Genomic DNA, 20,537 nt, shown 5'->3' with positions numbered 1-20,537 from the left:
TTTGTTTTGAAATATGTAGCACTAAAACACAACACCAGCTGAAAAAAAAAAAAAAGTGTCTCCTGGTATTACCTGACCTGAGGGCACAAGTCTTGAAGAGGGCCCCTGTATCAAAGACTAGTTTAAGGATTTTAGTTTTCATTAAAAAAAAAAAAATAGCCTATGTGCTTTGAAAAAGGCTTATAAGGGGCCCAGCAGATCAATTTTGCCCTGGAGCCCTGGGGCAGGTTAATCCATGCGCCCATGTCTGATGTGTCTTTGTTCAGAACAATATAGCTTAAACCCACAGCCATGCAAAAGGGCGCAAAAACACAGCCACAAATGAACGAGAAAAACAACAGCAAAAAAAAAAAAAAAAAAAAAAAAAAAAGTTTTTATGCAATAATGCAATTTCCACACAGATAAAAAACAAAAACAAAAACAAAAAAACCCTTTTGAAATGCCTATGAATACATGTTCAGCATGTCAGTCAAACAAATCCTCTCCCCTACGAATGAATCCACTTTACCTGGCCGCCCTGCCCCCTCGGCTCCTGCCCTCCTCTCAGCCATCCGCCGTTGCCAAGGTTTCCGTGTACGCGCTGCCTGCGCGAGCGGAGCCGCGCGATTGTCATACAGTACTGCCAGACATGGCGGCGGATCTACAACCCGAGTGCATTTCTTGTCTCCCGTCTTCCTGGAGTTATGGGGTTACCCGGGATGGACGCGTCTTCTTCGTGAAGTAAATATCCCTCCAGAGGAAAACTGCTCAAGTCATTCTGCTCGTTTCTGATTCGAACTTAAGTCAGCGTTTAATTATGAATGCATTTCCCCCTCTCTCTCTCTCTCTCTCTCTCAACAGCGAAGAAGCCAAGAGTACAACCTGGCTGCATCCAGTGAGCGGCGAGGCAGTTATAACCGGGCACAGGAAAACTCCAGGTAAAGATGTCACTCGGCTGCTGTCAAGTTTCTCTGTTATCCGCGGTCACGTCGACCGTCATGTGTTGTCGGCCGTGTGTCCGCCGCGGACACTTCCCACACCGGGAGAGAGAGAGAGAGAGAGAGAGAGAGGCTGTGACATACGGTGACATTACGTCTTTCTTAACGCACGAGTGGGCTTCTGGTCGCTCGTGCGGTGTGGAAAAAGTCAGCCCCCCTCGTGCCCACCTCTGCCCGGCTCGTGCCGCTTTCCTTCCTTCCTCCTCTCCTTCAGGTTTGGTCACTCAGTGGAGTTGAAGAGTGCACGTACGCTAACGTCACTTGAGAACTTGTGAAACGACGACTTTTACGAACAACCGGCAGCATGTGAATGATTTTCCGGAAGCAATCTTGCCCTTTTTTTCCCTGTTTATATATATATATATATATATATATATATATGCTGGTCAGATGGGTAGCTTCACTTTGCTCTGTTGACCAGTTCAGAGAGAAAGAGCCACCGGGCTCTTGTGTGACAGGTAAACAGCAACAGCTGCTCAACACGAGACTATAGAGCTAGCGAATAGCTGTGCATTTACAAAATCCCTGCAAAAAAAGCTGCACCAAACATTCAAATGTTAAATCAGATGCTTGCGGTGCATATGCTGGTGACGTTACCATGCAGCAGCTGCAGCAGCCCCCTCTGTAACTTCAAGCATAATGTTATTGAGCGGCCGCTTCATCTCAATAGAGCCTGCAACTAATACTTGTTTTAATTATGGGTTAATCTACAGATGGTATTATGAATCATCTTATTGGATAAAATGTCAAAAAACCCAAAATGTCCATAAGAATTTCACAGAGCTCAAAGCAAGGTTAAACATAAGGGGGGGGGGGCATGTATTCTTATGAATAGTGATTTTTGCTGGTAATACAAAACGAGGAATTTGAAAATGTCAGATTGAGATTTAGGTATTTGTTATATTGCTATTTGCTGATATTTTACGGACATTTTATAGACCAAACTGCGAATGCTGCTTTCAAACCAATGACCAGGGTATTTCACCATTGTTCAACCCGTCTTTTGTCAATTCAAACCAAGTCAATCAGCATCCCTTGTGATGACAATTAAGATAGGACCTGGGTCACAACCCAGGAGAGATGCTTAGAGGTTAACTCTCAGACTGGAGACGGGTGGGTGTGGACAACAAAGCAGCCCCAGTGGTGCCATTCAGATTGAAATTGACCCTTGTCTGACCCCTGCTGAGAGGTGGGTCGCAAGGCCGAGCTGGACAACGCAGGTTGACCCGTTAAAATACAAAATCAATGTTTGTATAACCCTGGTTGGCTCCTCAGTGTGAGAGGTATAACTGATGAAAACCATCATTAGTTGCAACCCTAAATGTGAGGTCTTCAGATTGTTTAATTTTCCAACCATTTCAACTAAAAGATATGGGATCGATTATTAAAAATGTCAAAAAGCAACAGATGTTCACAGTTTACAGTTTGTAACCAACAAATCTTTGACATTTTTTGTTTGAAAAACAATTTAAATTGAAATGAGTTTTTAAGATAGTAGCCAATTTAGGTTTTTTTTGATTGACTAATCGCTGCAGCTCTGTGTCTTTGTGTGTGAATCAATAGATGGAAAAGCATTTCATTAAATTAAAGATCCCGTACTTTACAATGTATTGGTGTTTTATTTTTCCGTTTTGATATCCATAAGGATTTTCTTTTTTGGTCTTAAGTACCAAAAACCATGTAAAGGATTGGGCAGTGGGCCTTGCTGAGGGCAGACACATGACATGAGGTTAAATATGTGACATCCCAAAACTACCAAACTCCAAACAGCACAGTTGCCGAATACAGGATGTGTGTACTTCTTTGTGGACCAAGTTTTTGACTCTTTCACAGTATTTGTATAGCACCTAGACCTGCTTTATAATCAATAAACAAATTAAAACCTGAATTTATTAAAAAAAAAAAAAATGTTAAAACACACAACTTACTGTATTCTTCTTTAATTAGCTTGTGTTCACATATTTTCTTCCACCTTTTCTGCTTTCACAGATCTACCAACTGGATGGGAAGAAGGATTTACTTTTGAGGGAGCACGGTGCTTTATCAAGTGAGTGTAACGCCCTTCCTCCACATGACACACAACCATTACAACCTGAGCACGTGCATACAATAACTAAACATGCCATATGAATTCAAAGCACTTCCCTGTTCCAGGTCACCAAGATATCTTTTTTACAAGCAGAGATGTATTCATTCCCAGTCCAGTTTAGTCGCTTCAGATGAATTAAACGCTTATTCAAGTTCCTGTTGCTTCTGAATCCATGCTGTGTGTTAAAGGTAAATATTGAAAGGTTGTAAATTTAGAACCTTTACTCCCTTTTTCTGTACTGGCAAAGCCTATTGCCAAAGTTAATGATTATACATGAACATTGTGCAACTACTCGACAAACGTGGGCAAAATGTCGTTTCTGTCTTGTGCGAGCTGTTTTTATTTATTCAGACTTACTCTGCGCAAAGCTCAGCCTACTTGGAGAGTTGGAGCCAAAGTCGAATGCTTTCTCTTTTTTCCTGACACTTATCCTCACCCTTTGGGTTTAAATGGTCTGCCCTCAGTTAAGAATGACGCTTGTCTTAAGCAGATGCTGGAAAATATTCCTGAGATACATGCCAGTCCACTGCGTTACAGGAATTTGAAAAGACTTAAAGTCTCCTTCCATTGATTTTGGATGTACATCGTATCCCCACGATGCTCATTTGTTGTGGTTGTGTGGGCCGGAGATGTATTCTCCATGTCCAGTAAAAGACTTTGTTCACTCTGTGCCCCTCTCTGTGTGTGAAGACCAGGATCTACATGAATCCCATTAGTGGCTGGTTATGTCACATAGTCTTTGAACTGCAGTATATCTCTTCTTCTTTCTGTAGTAGCCTGATGTATGCAGCTAATCAAAAGACATCACAAGTGCTGTCATTCAGTCGGCACTGATTCATCATCTGTCCTCCAAATCCAAGGATATCCGTTGATATATTTTGTTATTTCGCATGCCCTGCTGAAATGCTCACCTTGCACCGCATGTATACATATTTTGTAGATGAACTCCTCTGCCAAAATACAACAAGGCTTCTGTATGACTTGCAATGCGCACCCCACAAATGTAGGATATTATGCCTTATGAATCTGCTCTCTTTCTGTGACTTCCTCATGAATTTGAGTAGCTCACGTGGCAGCTTGCCAGGCAGTCTGACTGAAAGGCAATCATTTTATATCGCTGTATTTTATCACAGCTTCTCAGTGCAAAGCAGACGTTAGGCGACCACATTCACGAGTTGATCACTGTGATTCTGACATGGTAATGTTCCCTGTTACAAAGGAATCATGTTTTCCTCTTGAAAAAGGGCAGACGACATTTTGGTAAGCGTAAAAACCGTCGGTTTCATGCATTAGCCGAATCTTAGAAAAGTAAAGAAGTCATTCAATCTCGATTCTTTGGCTTTTGTCTCATGCGAGATGTACCTGGTGCGCACACCGTTAACACACGATCAACAAGCAGTAAACAAAAACACGTGTTCAACCAGGTTAACTGAGCCTATTTTGAACTGAAGCAGGTGAAAATGTAAAACACAGAAGCAGCTACAGCATCCGTCCTTGTTTAGTAGTAGCAGCGCCCTTTTGTTTGACAAAGCTGAAACAAGAATCAAAATCTAGTAATGTGATCAAATCTGTGCAATGTAAAAACATTTTTGAGAAGAACATTTCCCCTTCGATTCTTTGATGCAGCAGCTCAGCACTGCAGGTTAACCTCCCCTTTGTCCCATTATGTTGCCTCTCACGACTCTCTCACATCTCTTTTGCTCCGTTTCTTCATCCCCCTGTTGCTCATTAGTTATGCATGTCACTTACTTACAATATCGGTAACTTATTTTTGAATCTTGCAATAAAAGGAACTAACTGAAAGCTAAACTATGAGCAACAAATTTGAAATGCAAACTTTTGTCATACTGTCAGTAATTACGTGTCGTGTATAGTTTTTGGCCTACAGAAAATACCATGACATATATCACACTGTATTCCTGCTTTTAACGTCATGTGGATACACAGGCTTTAGGTCTGATGAAAGCTGTTGCATATTTTGTGGGTAAAATCCGCATAATTAGCCTGCATTTGACCGAGGCGGTCGGATATCTGCGGGCTGTTTTAATCTCGTTTTGTTGATTCTACTTAGCACGAGTCTTTTGAACTCAACAACGAACTGCGAGTGTGATTAAGATGGCTGCATGCACTGACGTAAGCGCGATGCGTGGTCAGTTGAAAGCATCGGTTGGTGTGTAGTGCTGAAGATATCGTTGAGGTGTTCTTCGGCTCTGAGGCCGTGTTAAACCATGGCTGTTCATTTCATTGTGACTCATTGTTTTGACACAGAGATTTGTTGACAGGTTTATGTGATAACTATCTTGGACAGTGCTTGGGACATTTTGAGGCTTTGTGTGAGGCTGCCAATAAAAGCCTCTGAGAACTTTCCAAAACCATTAACCTGGTGACAGCTGGATGAGCCGTGGCCTTATATATTACCGTCGGTTATTATTACTTTGTCAACAGTTTTGTTTGGTATTCCATGTTTGGGGCTCTTTTGCTTGTACTTTTTATGCAAACAAGGTGTGAATGCAAACAGTTTAAATCAGAAAACAACACTCTCCTCCGTGACTCCAGATCTTTGATTAATTTCTTTGACTATTGTTGCTTAAAAAATCCTGCAAAAGGATCTGGTTTATTCATCATGCTGGCTGCGTGGCTTGGCTGTTACTGTCGGGTTACACAGTGGGAGCATCAAGCAGCAGATTGTGCTGACGCACACTGTCCTCTGAAGCGATGCGTTGGGGGGGGATGAGTTGCAGGTTGTCGGTGTGATAGTGCGAACCAGAGGCATGGTCCCATCCCAAGATTTGATTACGTTATGGTACTGTGAGTTTTGAATGAGTGAAGGTCAGTGGAGATGTTAATTGAATAAGTCACGGCATCCTGCTCTGCTCAGACAGTGGCATCTTTTTGTTGTTGTTGTTTTTTTTTTCGAGGTCGTTTTGCAGGTGGCTCAATGCAAACATGGCATTTTAGTTTTGGGCGTTCCAACCGGTCGGTACTTGCTACTCCACTAACAGAGACTGAGATCGTGAAGAGGTATAAATCTGCAAACTGTTAGCTTGTTAATTTTTTTTTGACAGGCAGACATAAAAGTCAGTGCGTTCTGACGGTTTTGTTTCCAAGTCTGACAGCAATCCAAGCAGTGAAAATGTGCCCACCTTTTGTTGAGATGCTACAGTTAAAAAAAAAAGAAAAGTACCTATGCAATATGCATCCAGAAACTATCATTGTCATCTTCCCATCTCACGTGGCTCATTGAGAGGAGAGTAGTGGGTCAATTGCACCCACCTAAGTTTTCCAGCCAACATCTTTAGGCCCCTGTCACAGCTGCCGAGCTTGCCAATAAATCAGAGAACGCTGAACTCCATCCAGCTATTCTGCTGCTTTGGTCCTCCAAGAGCAGAAATAATATTCCGCACATCAGAGTAACAGACACTTTTTTTCCTGTAGATTAACTTGTCTGTAACTCTACCCTGCAATGAGAATTGGGAGCCGGGATGCTTATCTCTTGTTGGACTACACTTCTGTGCAAGGATCTACAGCTGGGCCCTCTGATGATGAAGATGTGCACTTTCAAAAGTACACGTGCATATAAATCTGTATGCTGCGTCGGCTCTGTGCAGAATAGAACACAGTCTCAAGCAATTTCACATTCATTTTCATGACATTTTCTCTGTATTATCTTCCTTTGTGTCTATTAGCGAATCCACCAGCCACCCTGAGCACAGTGTCTGTTCGGCTTGTTTTCCTTTTTGACATTAACAGCGTTTTGATGAGACTGTTCCATCTGGCAGATTTGTGGTTTTCATTTTATTTCTGCAGCACATAATCCTACAGTTTAAGATGTATGGCACATGATTTGGGCAAATTTTACTGTGATTTTTCATAATGTTTATCTGTCGCCATCTGCTAATGAGGATTCTTGATGTGTGAAAATGGATAAATGGAGCAAAGTCCATTTGGCTGGTGCAAAAGGCTTAATATTATAGTAGGAATGTGATAACCCTAATTATTTGTTTGTTGCCTCATGGGTGCAGGAAGTATTTACAGCAATTACGTATATAAATTGACAGGTGCAGCTTCCTGCCAGTTCCCTCCCTACCTTTGTTTGCTATTCTTGTCTCATTAATTCGGTCTCAGGAAGGAGGGAAACACGCTAACTGCTGAAATCAGTGCTAACTGCTCCAGGTTATACACGGATGTAGTTCTGATCTTGGTTTGAAGGCTAATGAGTGAATAATAAGTACAGAAGACCCTCACAGTGCTATAGGTCGGCACTGCAGCTTGATTGCTGTCCACTTATTAATGTTTCATTTGATTGTCAGCGTCCTTTGAGGGCAATTTGCCGTTTCAGAGTGCTCATCAGCATAAAGTGCAACATAAAATATAAATATTGTGCCTGTCTGCTCTGCAACACCACTTTCATTAGGCTATTCACTTCTGCTGCTGCATAATTCATCACTCAGAATAGAAGAAAGCATGTAAATTGAAATGTGGCCAATTATGAGAAAAATCTCTCCAGTGGATCTCTGTTTAGGTGTTGGCTCATCCTCTGCTTTGAAGGCCCACACACTTTGCTGATGGCACTTATCGGACTGCTCTCGGATCAATATGAGTTTGTGGTAATTGTCACTTAAAACTAAATTAAAACTATATTTTTTTTCTAAAATAATTATTTTTATCGATCTCATTTAGTGTATACGTATTTGTAAATGTAGCCTTATTGTGTGCACCTTTTTTGTGTTCCTTTGCTGCTATAGCAACTGAATTTCCCCACTGTGGGATTAATAAAGTCTAAATCTAAGTCTAAATAATCAAATGCTCTTTTTTAATGTTAACCTATTAGAGCTCCTGCTCGCCTGCTTGAAAACTATTGAGAAGCCTTACATTTCTTGTGACTGATATTTATCATAATGATAAAGTTTTAACTCCAACAAAGATGATGCTGTGATTGATGTTTTTCTTTAATCAGCATCCATTGTTGTGTAGCTCAGATGAATGCTTGTATTGTTGTGTCATATTTTTTTTTTAACATTTTTTTTTACATAGCTTCCTTTGATTTATGACTGTAGTCTGAGAAGTTAAATTATGCTTTAACAATGCGACTGACTGGTGTCCAGAGCAATGCTTGTCCTGACTTCAATGCTTCACGTACAGTCCAAATATAATCATATCTACCACAGTGAAAGGGAAAGGAATGGTATTTGTTTATATGACTGCAGAAATTTAGACACAAATTAATTATATTCGTATTGGCTCAGAGAATATAAAATCTTTCCTCTGACTTATTTCTTGGAACAAGTACAGCTTTTATTGTTTCTCTAATCCTGCTGTAACAGTAGAAACAAGCTCAACACTGACATAACGTGTTATTACAGTTTAAGTTGACAAGTTGTCTAACTAGTTTTCTATTTATACATCCGGCAGATAATAGAGCAGCATTAACATTCATTTGAAGGGGTGTTTCTGGCTAATTAATAACTGCAAGTCCAATATTTATTCCCCTTTCAGCTCTGTTTTTGGTCTCCACCAACTCCTGAGGGAAACGTGGCTCTTTAGCTGCTGAATGCTCCACTCAGTTTACCGGTTTTAGAGCGTTACGCTGAAACCTGCTGCCGGTTTCAGGCAAAAACAAAACTATGACAACCGTGAGAATGAACCAAAAAAAGCACTTCTTGCTGCCAAACATAGCCTCGTTCAAAATAACCTCCCTTTCAACATACATCACCGTTACATTCAGTGTACCGAAAATATACTTATTTGTAGGGTCTACTAGTTGCATTAGTTTCGATGGTGTCAGCTGAATGATGTAATGCAGTTTGTTCGTATGAGTGCTTCTGTTCTCGCCTCTTCTCTTTCAAAGTTTCCTCTCTGGAGGTTCATCTTCAGATACTAACACCTCAGGCTTTAGTCAAATCAGACATCTTATCAGAGATCTGAGGAAAGGATTAGAGTGTCACAGCCTGCAAACATAGGGGACTTGTTTTTAAGGTTCATGTGTGACACCAGCTAAAGTGAATATAAAATCAGTGTGAGGGGTGAGTTCGGATTGATTCTCTTTTCTGTCTACGTGGGTTTGCAGTGGTTTCATCTGTAGCTTTACCTGGATTCTTGTAAGAGCTGTGAGTTGAGGTCTTAACCTCCCAGGGCGAGAACGAGAACCATCCTCGACTCTGAGACAGGGAGGGCAGACATTTAAAGGCTCCCCCTTCTCTCCAGGGAATAAGCCGATCTCCTACCTGTGAGTAAAGCCCAATATCAGACCTGATTACGTAACCCTAGAAACTCCAGCCATAGTAGTGACAACGAGAGAGGCGACCAAGTGTTTGGACTCGGACTGGAATGCAAGATTAGTTTTGTATATTTAATTGTTTGATTAGATAAGTGACCACAGTTTTGCCCTCCACAATCAGGCTGTTTAAACTCTGATTAATAAAAAGAAAGCTGTGATCATCCACAAGTGTTTGTTTCAATCATGCTGTGATTAAATGCTCTCTGCCTCCAAAACATGATTGCAGCTTCTGACAAGAGCATCGCCACTCCACTGTTAACCTTCAGTGTAATGTAACTCCATTTTCTATGCTGGGATCAATTGTTTTTATGCCATGGACATAGAAAATGCTTGTTAGCTGGCAAGTGTAAAATTATTAGCGGGACATCTCAACGATACTTCCAATCAACAGTTAAATTGTTCTAAATCAGCGTGCACGACATATTAAACTCTGAAACTCTGCCAGACTCCATCCTTAAAATGTCTTCCGCTTGTTGTGTAACAAGATACTAAATGTAATTCTGCATAGATTGTTCATACAGGAAGTAGAGACCTGGGGTTCAAGGTCGTTGGTGATGAGAGCAGAATAAAGAAGCTAGCTGAGCTAGCAGAAAGTTTCAAACTGGATATGTTTAATTTGACCTATACGAATCATACTAAATGCATCAAAATGTGTCAAACATACAGCTGAAGTTGTGTAAAAAAACATAAACATTTAAACCGGCACTTTTATTTTGCGTTTTATTTTATGGAATGACACAGCTGTAAAGTTTTCTAGTTTTCATTCAGGGTGTGAATCTCATGGCTTCATAGAAATTTGGAGGCAAACAAATACTCACTATATTATATTGGTATTGTATCATTCAGGAGGTAATGCAATTAAATCAGGAACAACAGTCGACTGTCTCACACAAAGCACTCCCTTCCTCACTCTGTGCACATCAAGTACGTGAAGAGACTTATTATGAGGGGAACAAGTAGAGCCCGTTTCTTTCATTTTTATTGCCTGAGCCACAGCCTGTCATAGGACACGCTGGCTGAGAGGCAGGGTGGACACTGGAGAGCTCGCCAGTCTGTCACACAAAGACAGACGACCACATTCACCCCTACGGGTGAATTTGGTTCCAGTTTTCCGAACCTCCGTGTTTTGCACGTTGGAGGAAACTCAAGCGCCCAGAGAAAATACACGCAGGTGACATGAACACTGTGAAACCGACTGTCACTGGGAACCCACATTACAAGTCGCTGAAGCGTTTGATCAGTTGAATCTACACCCACTCCGACCGCCGCTCAGCCGTCTCTCAGCAGCACAGAGGAGTTGAAAGGAATGCAACTGGACAAACGGTTGGCATTGTTTTTATGTATGGATTCATTCATTTTATTGATTTCTGTCCACTGGAGAGGGTGGGAGTCCTGGTGTGATGTGTGTCTGTGAATCACTGTGGATTGAAATATCAGATAAAGTGGAAGTTTGTTCTGTAACACGGCAGTGGTGGACATCAATAACTCTCTGTATGTGGATTGGCCGCCTGTAAGTAGATTTTCAAAGATAAATGACAATTTAAAGTGGTGGAAAATTGCCATAGCATAAAAAGAGAAATGCCCTCTGAGGTGTTCCTTAATTGAGAATAATGAACTGCGTCAGATGTCATGCAGATAAATAATGTGTCCTCAGTATTGAATACTAATTTCAACCATGACCGTGAAGCCCATATCCAGTTTCTAGATCTTGAGAAATAAGATGTTGCCACATGCATTCATGCATTAACAAATAGCACACCGGGACAATGTCTTATTCAAACTGCTGAAAAAATATTTACTTCCCCCTCTCGGCAGGGGGAGGCTCTAATGGCTGTGACCGCTGACTCACTAACTCTGCCGGTGCTCAGTACTTTTGTAGCTCACCTGTGATTGCGTGTGTGTGTGTGTGTGTGTGTGTGTGTGTGTGTGTGTGTGTGTGTGTGTGTGTGTGTGTGTGTGTGTGTGTGTGTATGTATATATATATATATGTGTGTAATGTGATTTAAGAGGGAAACCAGTGGATCTGGATCTGGATCTGCTGTACATCACCCCCGTCTCTGGCTCCATAAGTCTCTGTTGTGAGGCCGGGCGCTGACTGGGACACAGACTGGCAGCTATCGGCGAGCTTTGAGCGGCTCAGACGGCTCTCTCACGCATCTCGGTCTCTGTGGGGTCCCAACCATCTGTTTAGCACGGGAAGAAAAGAGCCGGTGTGTGTTGGTGTTTGGATGCTCTGCGTGTGAACATATGTGTTAGAGATCGTCCGATGTCGGTGACTGCCCCGGCTGCTGATTAAGACAGTTTCTCATTGAAAATCCACAATAGACCAAGTTAGCAATAGCGTCATAGTGCATTTGTTTCTTTTTTTTTTACAAATGTTTGTGCGCTAATAGTCGATTGTTTCTCCGTTTTTTTTCACAAGACTGGAAACGAAATTTACATCAGTTTTTCACAGAATCAAGAGACTCTTTAAAAGATGGTGGGGTTTTTAAAAAAAAATTTTTTTACATGAAATACTTTCCTCTTTTTGCTGCAGTGCACATGAGTCTTGCTGCTCTGGCCAAATCTTCTTGTTCTTTAATGGGAACTCTGTGCAGTGTTGTCCAGTAATACATCCCCACTGGTGCAGAATATGTAAGTAAATGTAGGCCCACCTCTTAGGTTTAGTAGGGGAGCACACAAACTGCAGTAATTCTTTGGTCCTAAAGCCTCTTAGTTGTGTGGTGTCTTTGATTTAATGCTGAGAGAGCTGTTGAACTTGATTAATCCCTGTATTAATCTACAATGAGCCATCCTTTGCTGATGTTGTGCCAGGTTGAATCCTGAAACAGCTGCCATCATGAAGATCCTGTTGTTGGTCTACTTCTGTCCCTCTCATTATTAGGTCTGCATATGACGTCTTGGTAAACCAGGCCTTGTTCCAGTTTTTTTGAGAATGAATCATACTTTGTATTTCTTAGGGAACAGCTTGTGTCTCCTCCTGGTTTCTTTTCTATACAGGCCAATTACCTTTATTTTATTTTTTTTTTATCCATATAGGTGGAAATTAGAGAGGGACATGAAGTCCGAATCAAAAGGAGAAGTGAGAACATTTTTGCAGCATTTGATGTGAAGCTGAATGTGTGTTTGACTCTCGTTTCCTGGCTGTTCTCTTCTCTCCTCTGATGTCGAATGTTGTAAATACCCAGCCAGCCTGAGTGGCTGCTTTTGAAAGGCCTGTTTAGCTGAGGATGTCAAAAATGCCTGCATTTAAACTCGCAGTCATTATTGAGAGTGTCCCGTGGTAAGATCCTGTGGCGAAAACACAAGAATTGATCAATGGATGTGGAGGTGGCTTTTCATTACCTCTGCAAAAGAGGTTATGTTTTTGATGCGGTTTGTTTGTTTGACACATTACATTAAAAAAAAACCCACAGGATTTTCATGAAACTTGGTGGAGGGCTATTAGCATGGGTCAAGGAAGAACCCTTTCAACTTTGAAACCAGATCCGCAAATAACTTTTCACTCCCATTGTGGCCATTCACCGTCGAGGCAATCATGTTCATTAGCTGTGGCTCAGATGGAGGAGCAGGTTGCTTCACTAATCATAAGGTTGGCGGTTCAATCCTTCAATCCGGCTCCCTCCTGGCCACGTGTCTGTAGCGGGCAAGACGCTGAACGCCAAGTTAGTCCCGATGCCAGTCGAACACCTTGCATGGCAGCTCTGTCAACGTTGGTGTGTGTGAGTGTGCGTATGAACGGGAGGCAAAAAAATACAAAGCGCTTTGTAAACCCAGATGGTAAAAAGCTGCTCCATAAGTGCAGAGCATTTCTCATTTCTCATTCTATCACGAAACATTCTAGAAGTATGTAGACGTTGTGTCACAGTTTATATTCTCGGTTCCACGTAACCTTCTCGGACACGCGTGCACTCGCTCAAACTCAAAGCGGCAAGCTGTCGTCGTGGAGCATGCGGGGACGCTGTTTTAACAGAGGAGAACCAGAACTGGTACAGTTGCAAAAAAATATCCAGACATGTATTGTGGTTGCAAATTTGCATATCATAGAAGAGTGGACGATTGGCCTTGACAAATGTCTGTGCTCTACGAATGCCCTTTTAGTTTGCAGATGGAAATCCTTTTACTTCGGGTCCATGTTATCTGTTCTGTGATCCGTAGGTGGTGGATATCTCGTACGCTCCTAAAATGTTGCAGCTGCCATATTGTACCCTGAAAAAGCGTAAACTTTCTCTCCGCATCTTTATCTTCCTCTCTCTGCTCTCCCCGTCTGTCTACCTCTGTCCTGTGGACAGTGCACGGCCCAGTTGTTTTCCAGATGGTCCGTGATGATTAGAAAGCTTTTGGAAGCCATCACTCTGTTCAAATGCTCTACAGCTGTGAGCTCTTGGAGCACCATGTTAAAATGTCCACAGAGGATTTGGGACCAGTGTACGGTTTCCTGAAACAGATTGTTACAAATTCAGCTTCAAATTTGTCTTCATCCACATCCAAACAGGAGGCCGGTCGACTTTTTTTGTTGTTGTTCTTTTCTTCCTTCAGCTGCTCTGTCTGTTTCCACAGTCACACCTTCACGCGAAGTGTCCACTAAAATATGGCAGCCTGTGTTGTTTTCACAGTGTTCCAGAGGGTTGACATAAAAGGCACAGTGCTAAACTGATGAACTGGTTGGTGCCAAGTTTTCAATTTAGCCTCAGCAGTGGAGGGTTTAATATCGTACCCTCTTGGTTCTGTGGCTTTATTCGCTCCCTTCTCTCTCCTGGCAACGGTGTCGCCTGCGGCGCCCCTCCTGCAGACCTCACAGATCCCACACTGGTCTTTCCCAGGCACATGTCGATCAGGCGAGACGTAATGTATGCTAACAGCAGGACATTGTTTCTTTCTCTTCTCAGTTTTTAATCCTCGCACAAATCTCATCTGTGTTTCATGAGCTCTGTGACAGCACAAATGCTTTTGGCTCCTTAGGTGTGAGCCTTTGATGTTCCCTGGCTCACGAGAATCTTATAGTGAGGGTGAATAATTGGGAATAAAGTGGCTGGCTCCCTAATATGTAGTTTGATAACCCTTAGCGTTATCTTTAATGGTTTATTCATTTCTGGTAGAGATTAGATGAACTGATTTTTTTTTTTTTTCTCCCTTAAAGTCCAGCTCCATTGCTGGCACTTGTAGGAGCCAATCATCTAAAGAGTCCTTATATGATTTTCCATAGTTCCTCTCAACCTTATCAGGCCTCTTGCATGTCTGTCTGCATGCGTTTTCTGTGAAGCCCATCATGACTTGAGTGCACTGCTGCCAAATGGGGCACTCGACAGATATAAATAGTAGCCAGGTCATCACGACTTCTTCAAATAGTACAAAGTTCTCTGAGTGTCAGAACATCAGACCCGTCAGATTAGACAGAGTAGAGATATTTAAAACTGATTGAAAATAAAATGACATCATGCCGTAACGTCTATACAGTATGAGGGTGAGATCCTCTCCTGGGATTTGGTTCTCTGTGTGTGGGACAGACAGACACGCATTGACAGTAGCAGTGATTGAATGCTCGGCTTTTATTGCTCAACTGTGGGGTAGTAACTCCTCTCCCACACTCTGTCCTCATCTGTCTCTGCTTAAACAAATATTTGAACTCTTTCTCAAGTCTCTCATTGAATAACGTGTACTTGCGGTGATTGATATTCTACTTTTGTTTATCTCACAATCCTTTTTTTTTTTTTAACATCACCTGAGTTACCATAAGAGTAATGTTGCCACGGTGTGGCAGAGCACGAAAACAAATTGTCAGTCCCTATTGCAAGACCCTGGAGAAAACAAACTGCTAAATGGGCATCCGTTGATCTAAATTGGTGCCTTGGAAGTACTTCATGCGTCCTGGATCCTGGAGTTCTAACAAAGATGGTGAGTAGATTTAATGCAACATTTTTGTTGTTGATACCTGAATTGTTTACATTGGCCACATTGTGGTTTCTCCACTTTTATAACTCAGCCTCACTGCCAACCGTTTACTGCACTCAGCAGTCGGCAGAAATGTGCATCACTTTACCTCGTGTGTCCTCGTGATCATCAGGAGTCGAGATATCAACATTCAACAAAACATCATCCTACATTGTCACCAGTGGCTGAAAACTCCATAGGTTAAGACGAGGTGCAATAAAATCAATCGCTCCCTCCTTTCATGCTGCATATCAGCTCTGCACAGCCTGTTTTCACTCCCAGTTAGAGGCTGTGTGAGAGATGAGGCCAGAGTGGAGTGAGCTGACAGGGGCTTCATAACCGTAGTAATGGTTGCACCTCATGGCGATCCATCAATCTAATCAGCTGTCAGCCTGCTGCAATATGTTTCTGCAGCAGCAGGAATGAATTGTCTCTGGAAGTCAAGAGTCTGGCTTGAATATCAGCACTACTTGCTCAAGAATAAATGCAGCCTTCCCACCTCTGTGCTGCAATTCACAAACTGTTGTGTGCAGCCATCCCTCCTCCTCCTCCTCCTCCTCCTCCTCCTCCTCCTCTCTGAATGAGAGGGAACCCACTGTGTTTCTCTGCAAGACCTCTGCTGGTGGTTCAGATAAATAACACCCTCGCCTTTAACTGTGATGCTGTGATTGCTATGTTTCTGCCTCTGTGCTTCTTGTGTAAGGAAGCAGGATTTAGCCGCTACCTTACCCAAGACTTTTAGTCCGTTTCCAGATGTCTTCCCCGGACAGCTTTAATACTGCCCGCCACTCGTCTGAGGATGGTCCTTATTGGGTCTGTGCTGACTGTGTGGTATATGTGTGTTTGTAGGGGTGGGAAATACAGCCGGTTTAAATGTCACAACTGCGGAGAGATGAGCCACGAGATCTTTTGGACTATACTGTTGGATTGTGCACTGTGCCGTATAGCACATCTTGATGCATGCAGAGAGTACAGTGCATTTAAATCACGTTTAAAAAAAAAAAAGAAGTATTAACATGATTAGAGCTGCCACAATTAATAGAAATAATTTGGTGGGAGAAAAGTGGCAGAAAGTTCACATGCTTTGACAGTTAATTCACCGTTTCAATCATTTTTGGAGAAAACATTTTTGGAGAATCTGCTGCCTTTATTGCATTTACATTACAATACATTGAAATTGCTGGGTTTTTGGATTCTGTTTTTATGTTTATTATTAGAGAAGTAAATCAGCAGATTTGGTGATTTTTCACAGTAAATCATTTTCCTTTTCCTTTTTTCTTTCATGTATCAAATGACCTTACAGAAGGTAAGGTCTCAAAAGAAGGTGTCAAAATCCACAATCAGAATGAAATATAATGACGGTATGTGTATAAAGGTTCATGACTAACTCTCAAGTAGCTGAGAATTTTTAGTGTGAGTCAGACTTAATGTGGATCATCTGTGAAGTCTGACTTTTTAAGTGCTTCATAAATGTGGTTCGTGGTCAGTGATATTTCTAAAGACTCTGAAATCTTGCCCCGATCTACAGCAGGTTTCTTTGTAAGGGATTTTACGTGGTCTGTAAGATCTTCTAAACTGTTAGAATTTGCCACTCTGCCTATTTGTTTTCATTGTTTATTTATGGGGGAGGCAGGCTCATTAGTCATTCAGCGTGACAGTGTAAATATGTACACAAGAAGTTTGCTCTTTGCCAAGAACTAAAGCACGGTCGGAACAGGCTCACTGCCAAGCTTAAAAATTGGCTTTACCCTACCTACAGTCAGAACGGCAGCGTTTTCAAAAACATGTTTATTCATTTTTTTTCAGAAACCTGGCCAGCACAATGCCTGACAGGACTTGTTGTTATTTTAGGAGAATTGGTGTTACATCTCTTACCCAGCAATGAATTCACATAAATCCTGAAGATTATGTTTCACTATTTACTTGGTGAAAGGCTAGCGCTTGTATGATAGCTGAGCACAACACGCATGCACTCGAATTGTCAGAACAAAAAACAAAATGAACTGCTAAATGACTGGTTCTTTGACTGAAAGTCGGAGCCTGTGTACATAATAACCTGAGAGGAGAAGGAGGCTGCTGCGAGCAGCATTTTTGAAAAGCTACCAGCAGTCATCCAGCTGAAATCCTGTTGCCTGTGTCGCTAGCAGTTATCAGCTGCTGCAGTCGTGCCCTCGGTGGCTCTGATAGGCTCATTTGTTTCCTTCGTGGTTCCAGCTATTCACCAAAGGAACGTCGGACATATTTGATTTGCTCGACAGCCTCTTAATTGTGGTCCACGTCTGGAGGGTCAAGGCTGGATGAGAGACACTGACAGTGATATCTGTGCATTTTGGTTTTCATGTTTTTTGTGATACCTGTTTAATCAAACCTGGAGGTTTAAACTCTTTAGTTCTGTCCACAAATATTAGTTCCGATGTTTGGTAGTTGATGGCCCAAAAAGCACAGGTTTTTACCGAATGCACGCTGTCTTCCTTTTGAAGCATCAAACCGGTCTTTCGGCCAGTCTCCACACTGAGCTGAGTTGTTGGCTGAGTTCCAGCAATGCTAACAGAGCCATTCTAGTAATGAAGTACTGATGGATTCACGCTAAGAGCTTTCTTCAGTAATGGATGAAGGACGTGTGTGTGTGTGTGTGTGTGCGTGTGTGTGTGTGTGTGTGGATCAGCCTTTCATTCTCATACTTCCACATGTCGTTGCAGCACAGCACACAAAATACAAAACATCTCCTCAGTGCAGTAAGATATTGGGACTCGCCGTGTGTTGTAAAGCCTCAGTTGTGCATTCATTACTGGCAACAATGTGAAACATCAAGGCTGTCCATTTCCACCTCAGTTAACCTGACATGAGAAACAAAAAAAAAATAGCGCCCTAAAGGGATATATTAATTTACACAAGGGTTCATTTTCATCCTCGATGAAAACGGTGGCTTCATGTGGCCTGGTGTGACCGCCGTGGATTGTTAGTGGATAACACTTCGATAGAAAAAACACGCATAGAAACACTTGAACAGGCGTGAAGAATTGTAATAAATTGGCAACAGACTTTTAGAGTATTGTGATCAGTCCGTCTACGTGCACGGTGCAGGATGTTTTTAAAGACTCATGTCTGTGGTTGTCATGTAATCTATGACACTTACCATCCAAATCAAAGGTGCATATTGCTTTGATTTGGGTGGTAACTAATAGGGGATATGAACTTACACAGTGTTGCTCAAGATGATTGTGCCAGTTCAAACACGACCTTAAAAATACAACTACGGAAGTGCTTTGCTGACATACTGATTGTTCATATTGCATTTGCGGTACACCCATTCGATTCTGCTGCTCAAATGTTTATTTCCTAGTTTGCAGTGCGGTGCAGTGTTGTTTTGCACTAACATGTTCAATGTTTCAAAAGGATTTGTGCATACTTTTGTGTTATGCAGCCTTTGGAAAATTCTTTTTTTTTGTATTCGACACCTAAGAGATTTTCTGAGTCAGAGGGCAGTTTAGGATGTGTTCTGTTTCGTTTCATGAAGAACACAAGTGTTTCAAGCTGCCTCTTACTGCAGGTTTACTGCAAGAGGATCCTTGCTTGTAAAATAGTTTTCTTATGTTTGAGAACTTTTCTAATGGAAAATGTTAATTATTCCCTTGAAGTGGATCTCAGTTACCACTTTGGTTTACAACTAGATTTGTTGATGCAGCAGGGGAAATCAACCAGAGTCTGTTGGGAACAAATTCATATTCTGTCTGCAAAAATGTATCCGTTTCCCATCTCGGTCTCTGAAATGCACAGCCGTATGCTGGGTGCTTAATGGACACTGCTCAGACAGATGGCACTTTCCCTTACTGCGGCGGCCTTGAGCCTATATAAAACAACACTAAAGATGATTCTGATTATCCATGAGTCATGGAGATCTGCTAATCCTGTTTACATGTGTGTTGTGTGTGGGAAAGGTCCATGTCAAAGTTCCCCCAAGGAATCTGGCAGGAGCTGCTGCGGGTGAGGCAGAGGTTTCCCCGGGTCCGCTTCAATACTCTAAACAACCTCGTTGGAATAAAAGGAAAGGAGGATTTAAGTCTGACTTACGATGGGATTTAAGTATACGTTTTATTTATTTGAGGTGACTCGGGCATGTGAAACGGATGCTCCCAGCATTTGAACTTTTAGAGGTTATCGGGGAAGAGATGACAGCAGCAGATGACGGGTGGCTCAAGAGGAGAGGCTCCATTTTCAAACTGGCCTGAGGGCAGCTGGGGTTGCCCCCGCCAAGCAGCACTCACACCTGGAGTGGAGAAAAAGAGAAGCGTGAATTGAAAAGTTATTTAGAAGTCCTCATGAAAGCGATTTTTGACAATGCCTGAGCTATGTGTGTCTGTCTGATTGTCTCGGTAACAAATGTGCTTGTTTTATTCTCCTCCAGAACAGCCATTAGAACAAGTTACACATCTATGTGCAGAGTAGAGAGATGAAAGGCACTTTGATCTGAATTATTTTGAGGTTTCCGTATTTGATTGAAGTTATTTTCCAAAATTAAATGGAGGCTGTTCTTTGATCAATGTTTAGTTTCTGACATTGTCTGATTGAGTTTTAAACATTTGTCTATTCTTTGATCTAAATAATATCCGTGCCTCTGCGGGAATTGAAAAATGCACAAGACTATGATTTGTGTACAAAAAAAAGGAATATGACTTTTTCACAACTCAGAAGCCCTGATGGGTTTGGCCTGTAGTTTGTACTTCTGTTTGATGCCACAACCACAACCCTAAAATCAGTATTATACACAATATTGGGCTTGCGTTTGTCTCGATAGAAAGACAAGTTCAAAAATAAACCGGTATATGTGCATGTTTTGTGATTGATCTCATTATTCATAAGCAGAATAAACATCTGCATATGTCAAGTCCTGATGTAATGAAGTGCCAGAAATAACCATGAAACATGAGAAGATTTTTTTTTTCTGGACTAGTGGCTGCACTCTCATGACTCAAAGTAGGCGACACTCTGCTGTTGGATGTTCGCATGTGGTTGAAAAAGGAGTTGACAGAAAAACAAAATAGCCCGTTTTTGCTTTGGATTTGTGTCCGTCTGTTTGTAAGGCTTCTCATCCAAACACAGATGAGTCTAAACAGTCTGGCAGCTGTGCTCACACAAATCTCCTTCTTTGTGATCTTTGTGATGATTATTCATAGATTTAGTGAGATCATGCATGGCTCCTATCATGTGGGGGAAATTGTTTCATGCCTGCATGCGTTCCTTTGCTCGTCTTCAGAGAGTCATT

General features: G+C 41.9%; 2 protein-coding genes across 16 annotated transcripts in view; one reads left to right on the top strand and one right to left on the bottom strand.

The window, feature by feature from the left end:
- Window positions 1–627, bottom strand: part of LOC138206530 (1-phosphatidylinositol 4,5-bisphosphate phosphodiesterase zeta-1-like) — a 43,462-nt gene extending 42,835 nt beyond the window's left edge. For both annotated transcript variants that reach the window (XM_069163311.1, XM_069163312.1), the window contains exon 1: window positions 509–627. In XM_069163311.1, coding sequence (XP_069019412.1) covers window positions 509–613 — 105 coding nt within the window. In that variant the 5' untranslated portion in view covers window positions 614–627. The remainder of the gene's footprint in view (window positions 1–508) is intronic.
- A 1-nt stretch (window position 628) lies between these two features.
- LOC138206529 (pleckstrin homology domain-containing family A member 5-like) overlaps window positions 629–20,537 on the top strand; it is a 74,567-nt gene continuing 54,658 nt past the window's right edge. For all 14 annotated transcript variants that reach the window (XM_069163309.1, XM_069163307.1, XM_069163308.1 and 11 more), the window contains exons 1-3: window positions 629–720; window positions 841–917; window positions 2,967–3,024. In XM_069163309.1, the coding sequence (XP_069019410.1) occupies window positions 629–720; window positions 841–917; window positions 2,967–3,024 (227 nt within the window). The remainder of the gene's footprint in view (window positions 721–840; window positions 918–2,966; window positions 3,025–20,537) is intronic.

The sequence above is a fragment of the Embiotoca jacksoni genome, unplaced genomic scaffold, assembly GCF_022577435.1.
Source record: "Embiotoca jacksoni isolate LCO1_2020_lvr unplaced genomic scaffold, fEmbJac1.0.p SCAF_3, whole genome shotgun sequence".
Lineage (NCBI taxonomy): Eukaryota > Metazoa > Chordata > Actinopteri > Embiotocidae > Embiotoca > Embiotoca jacksoni.
This window is presented reverse-complemented; position numbering and strand designations above follow the sequence as displayed.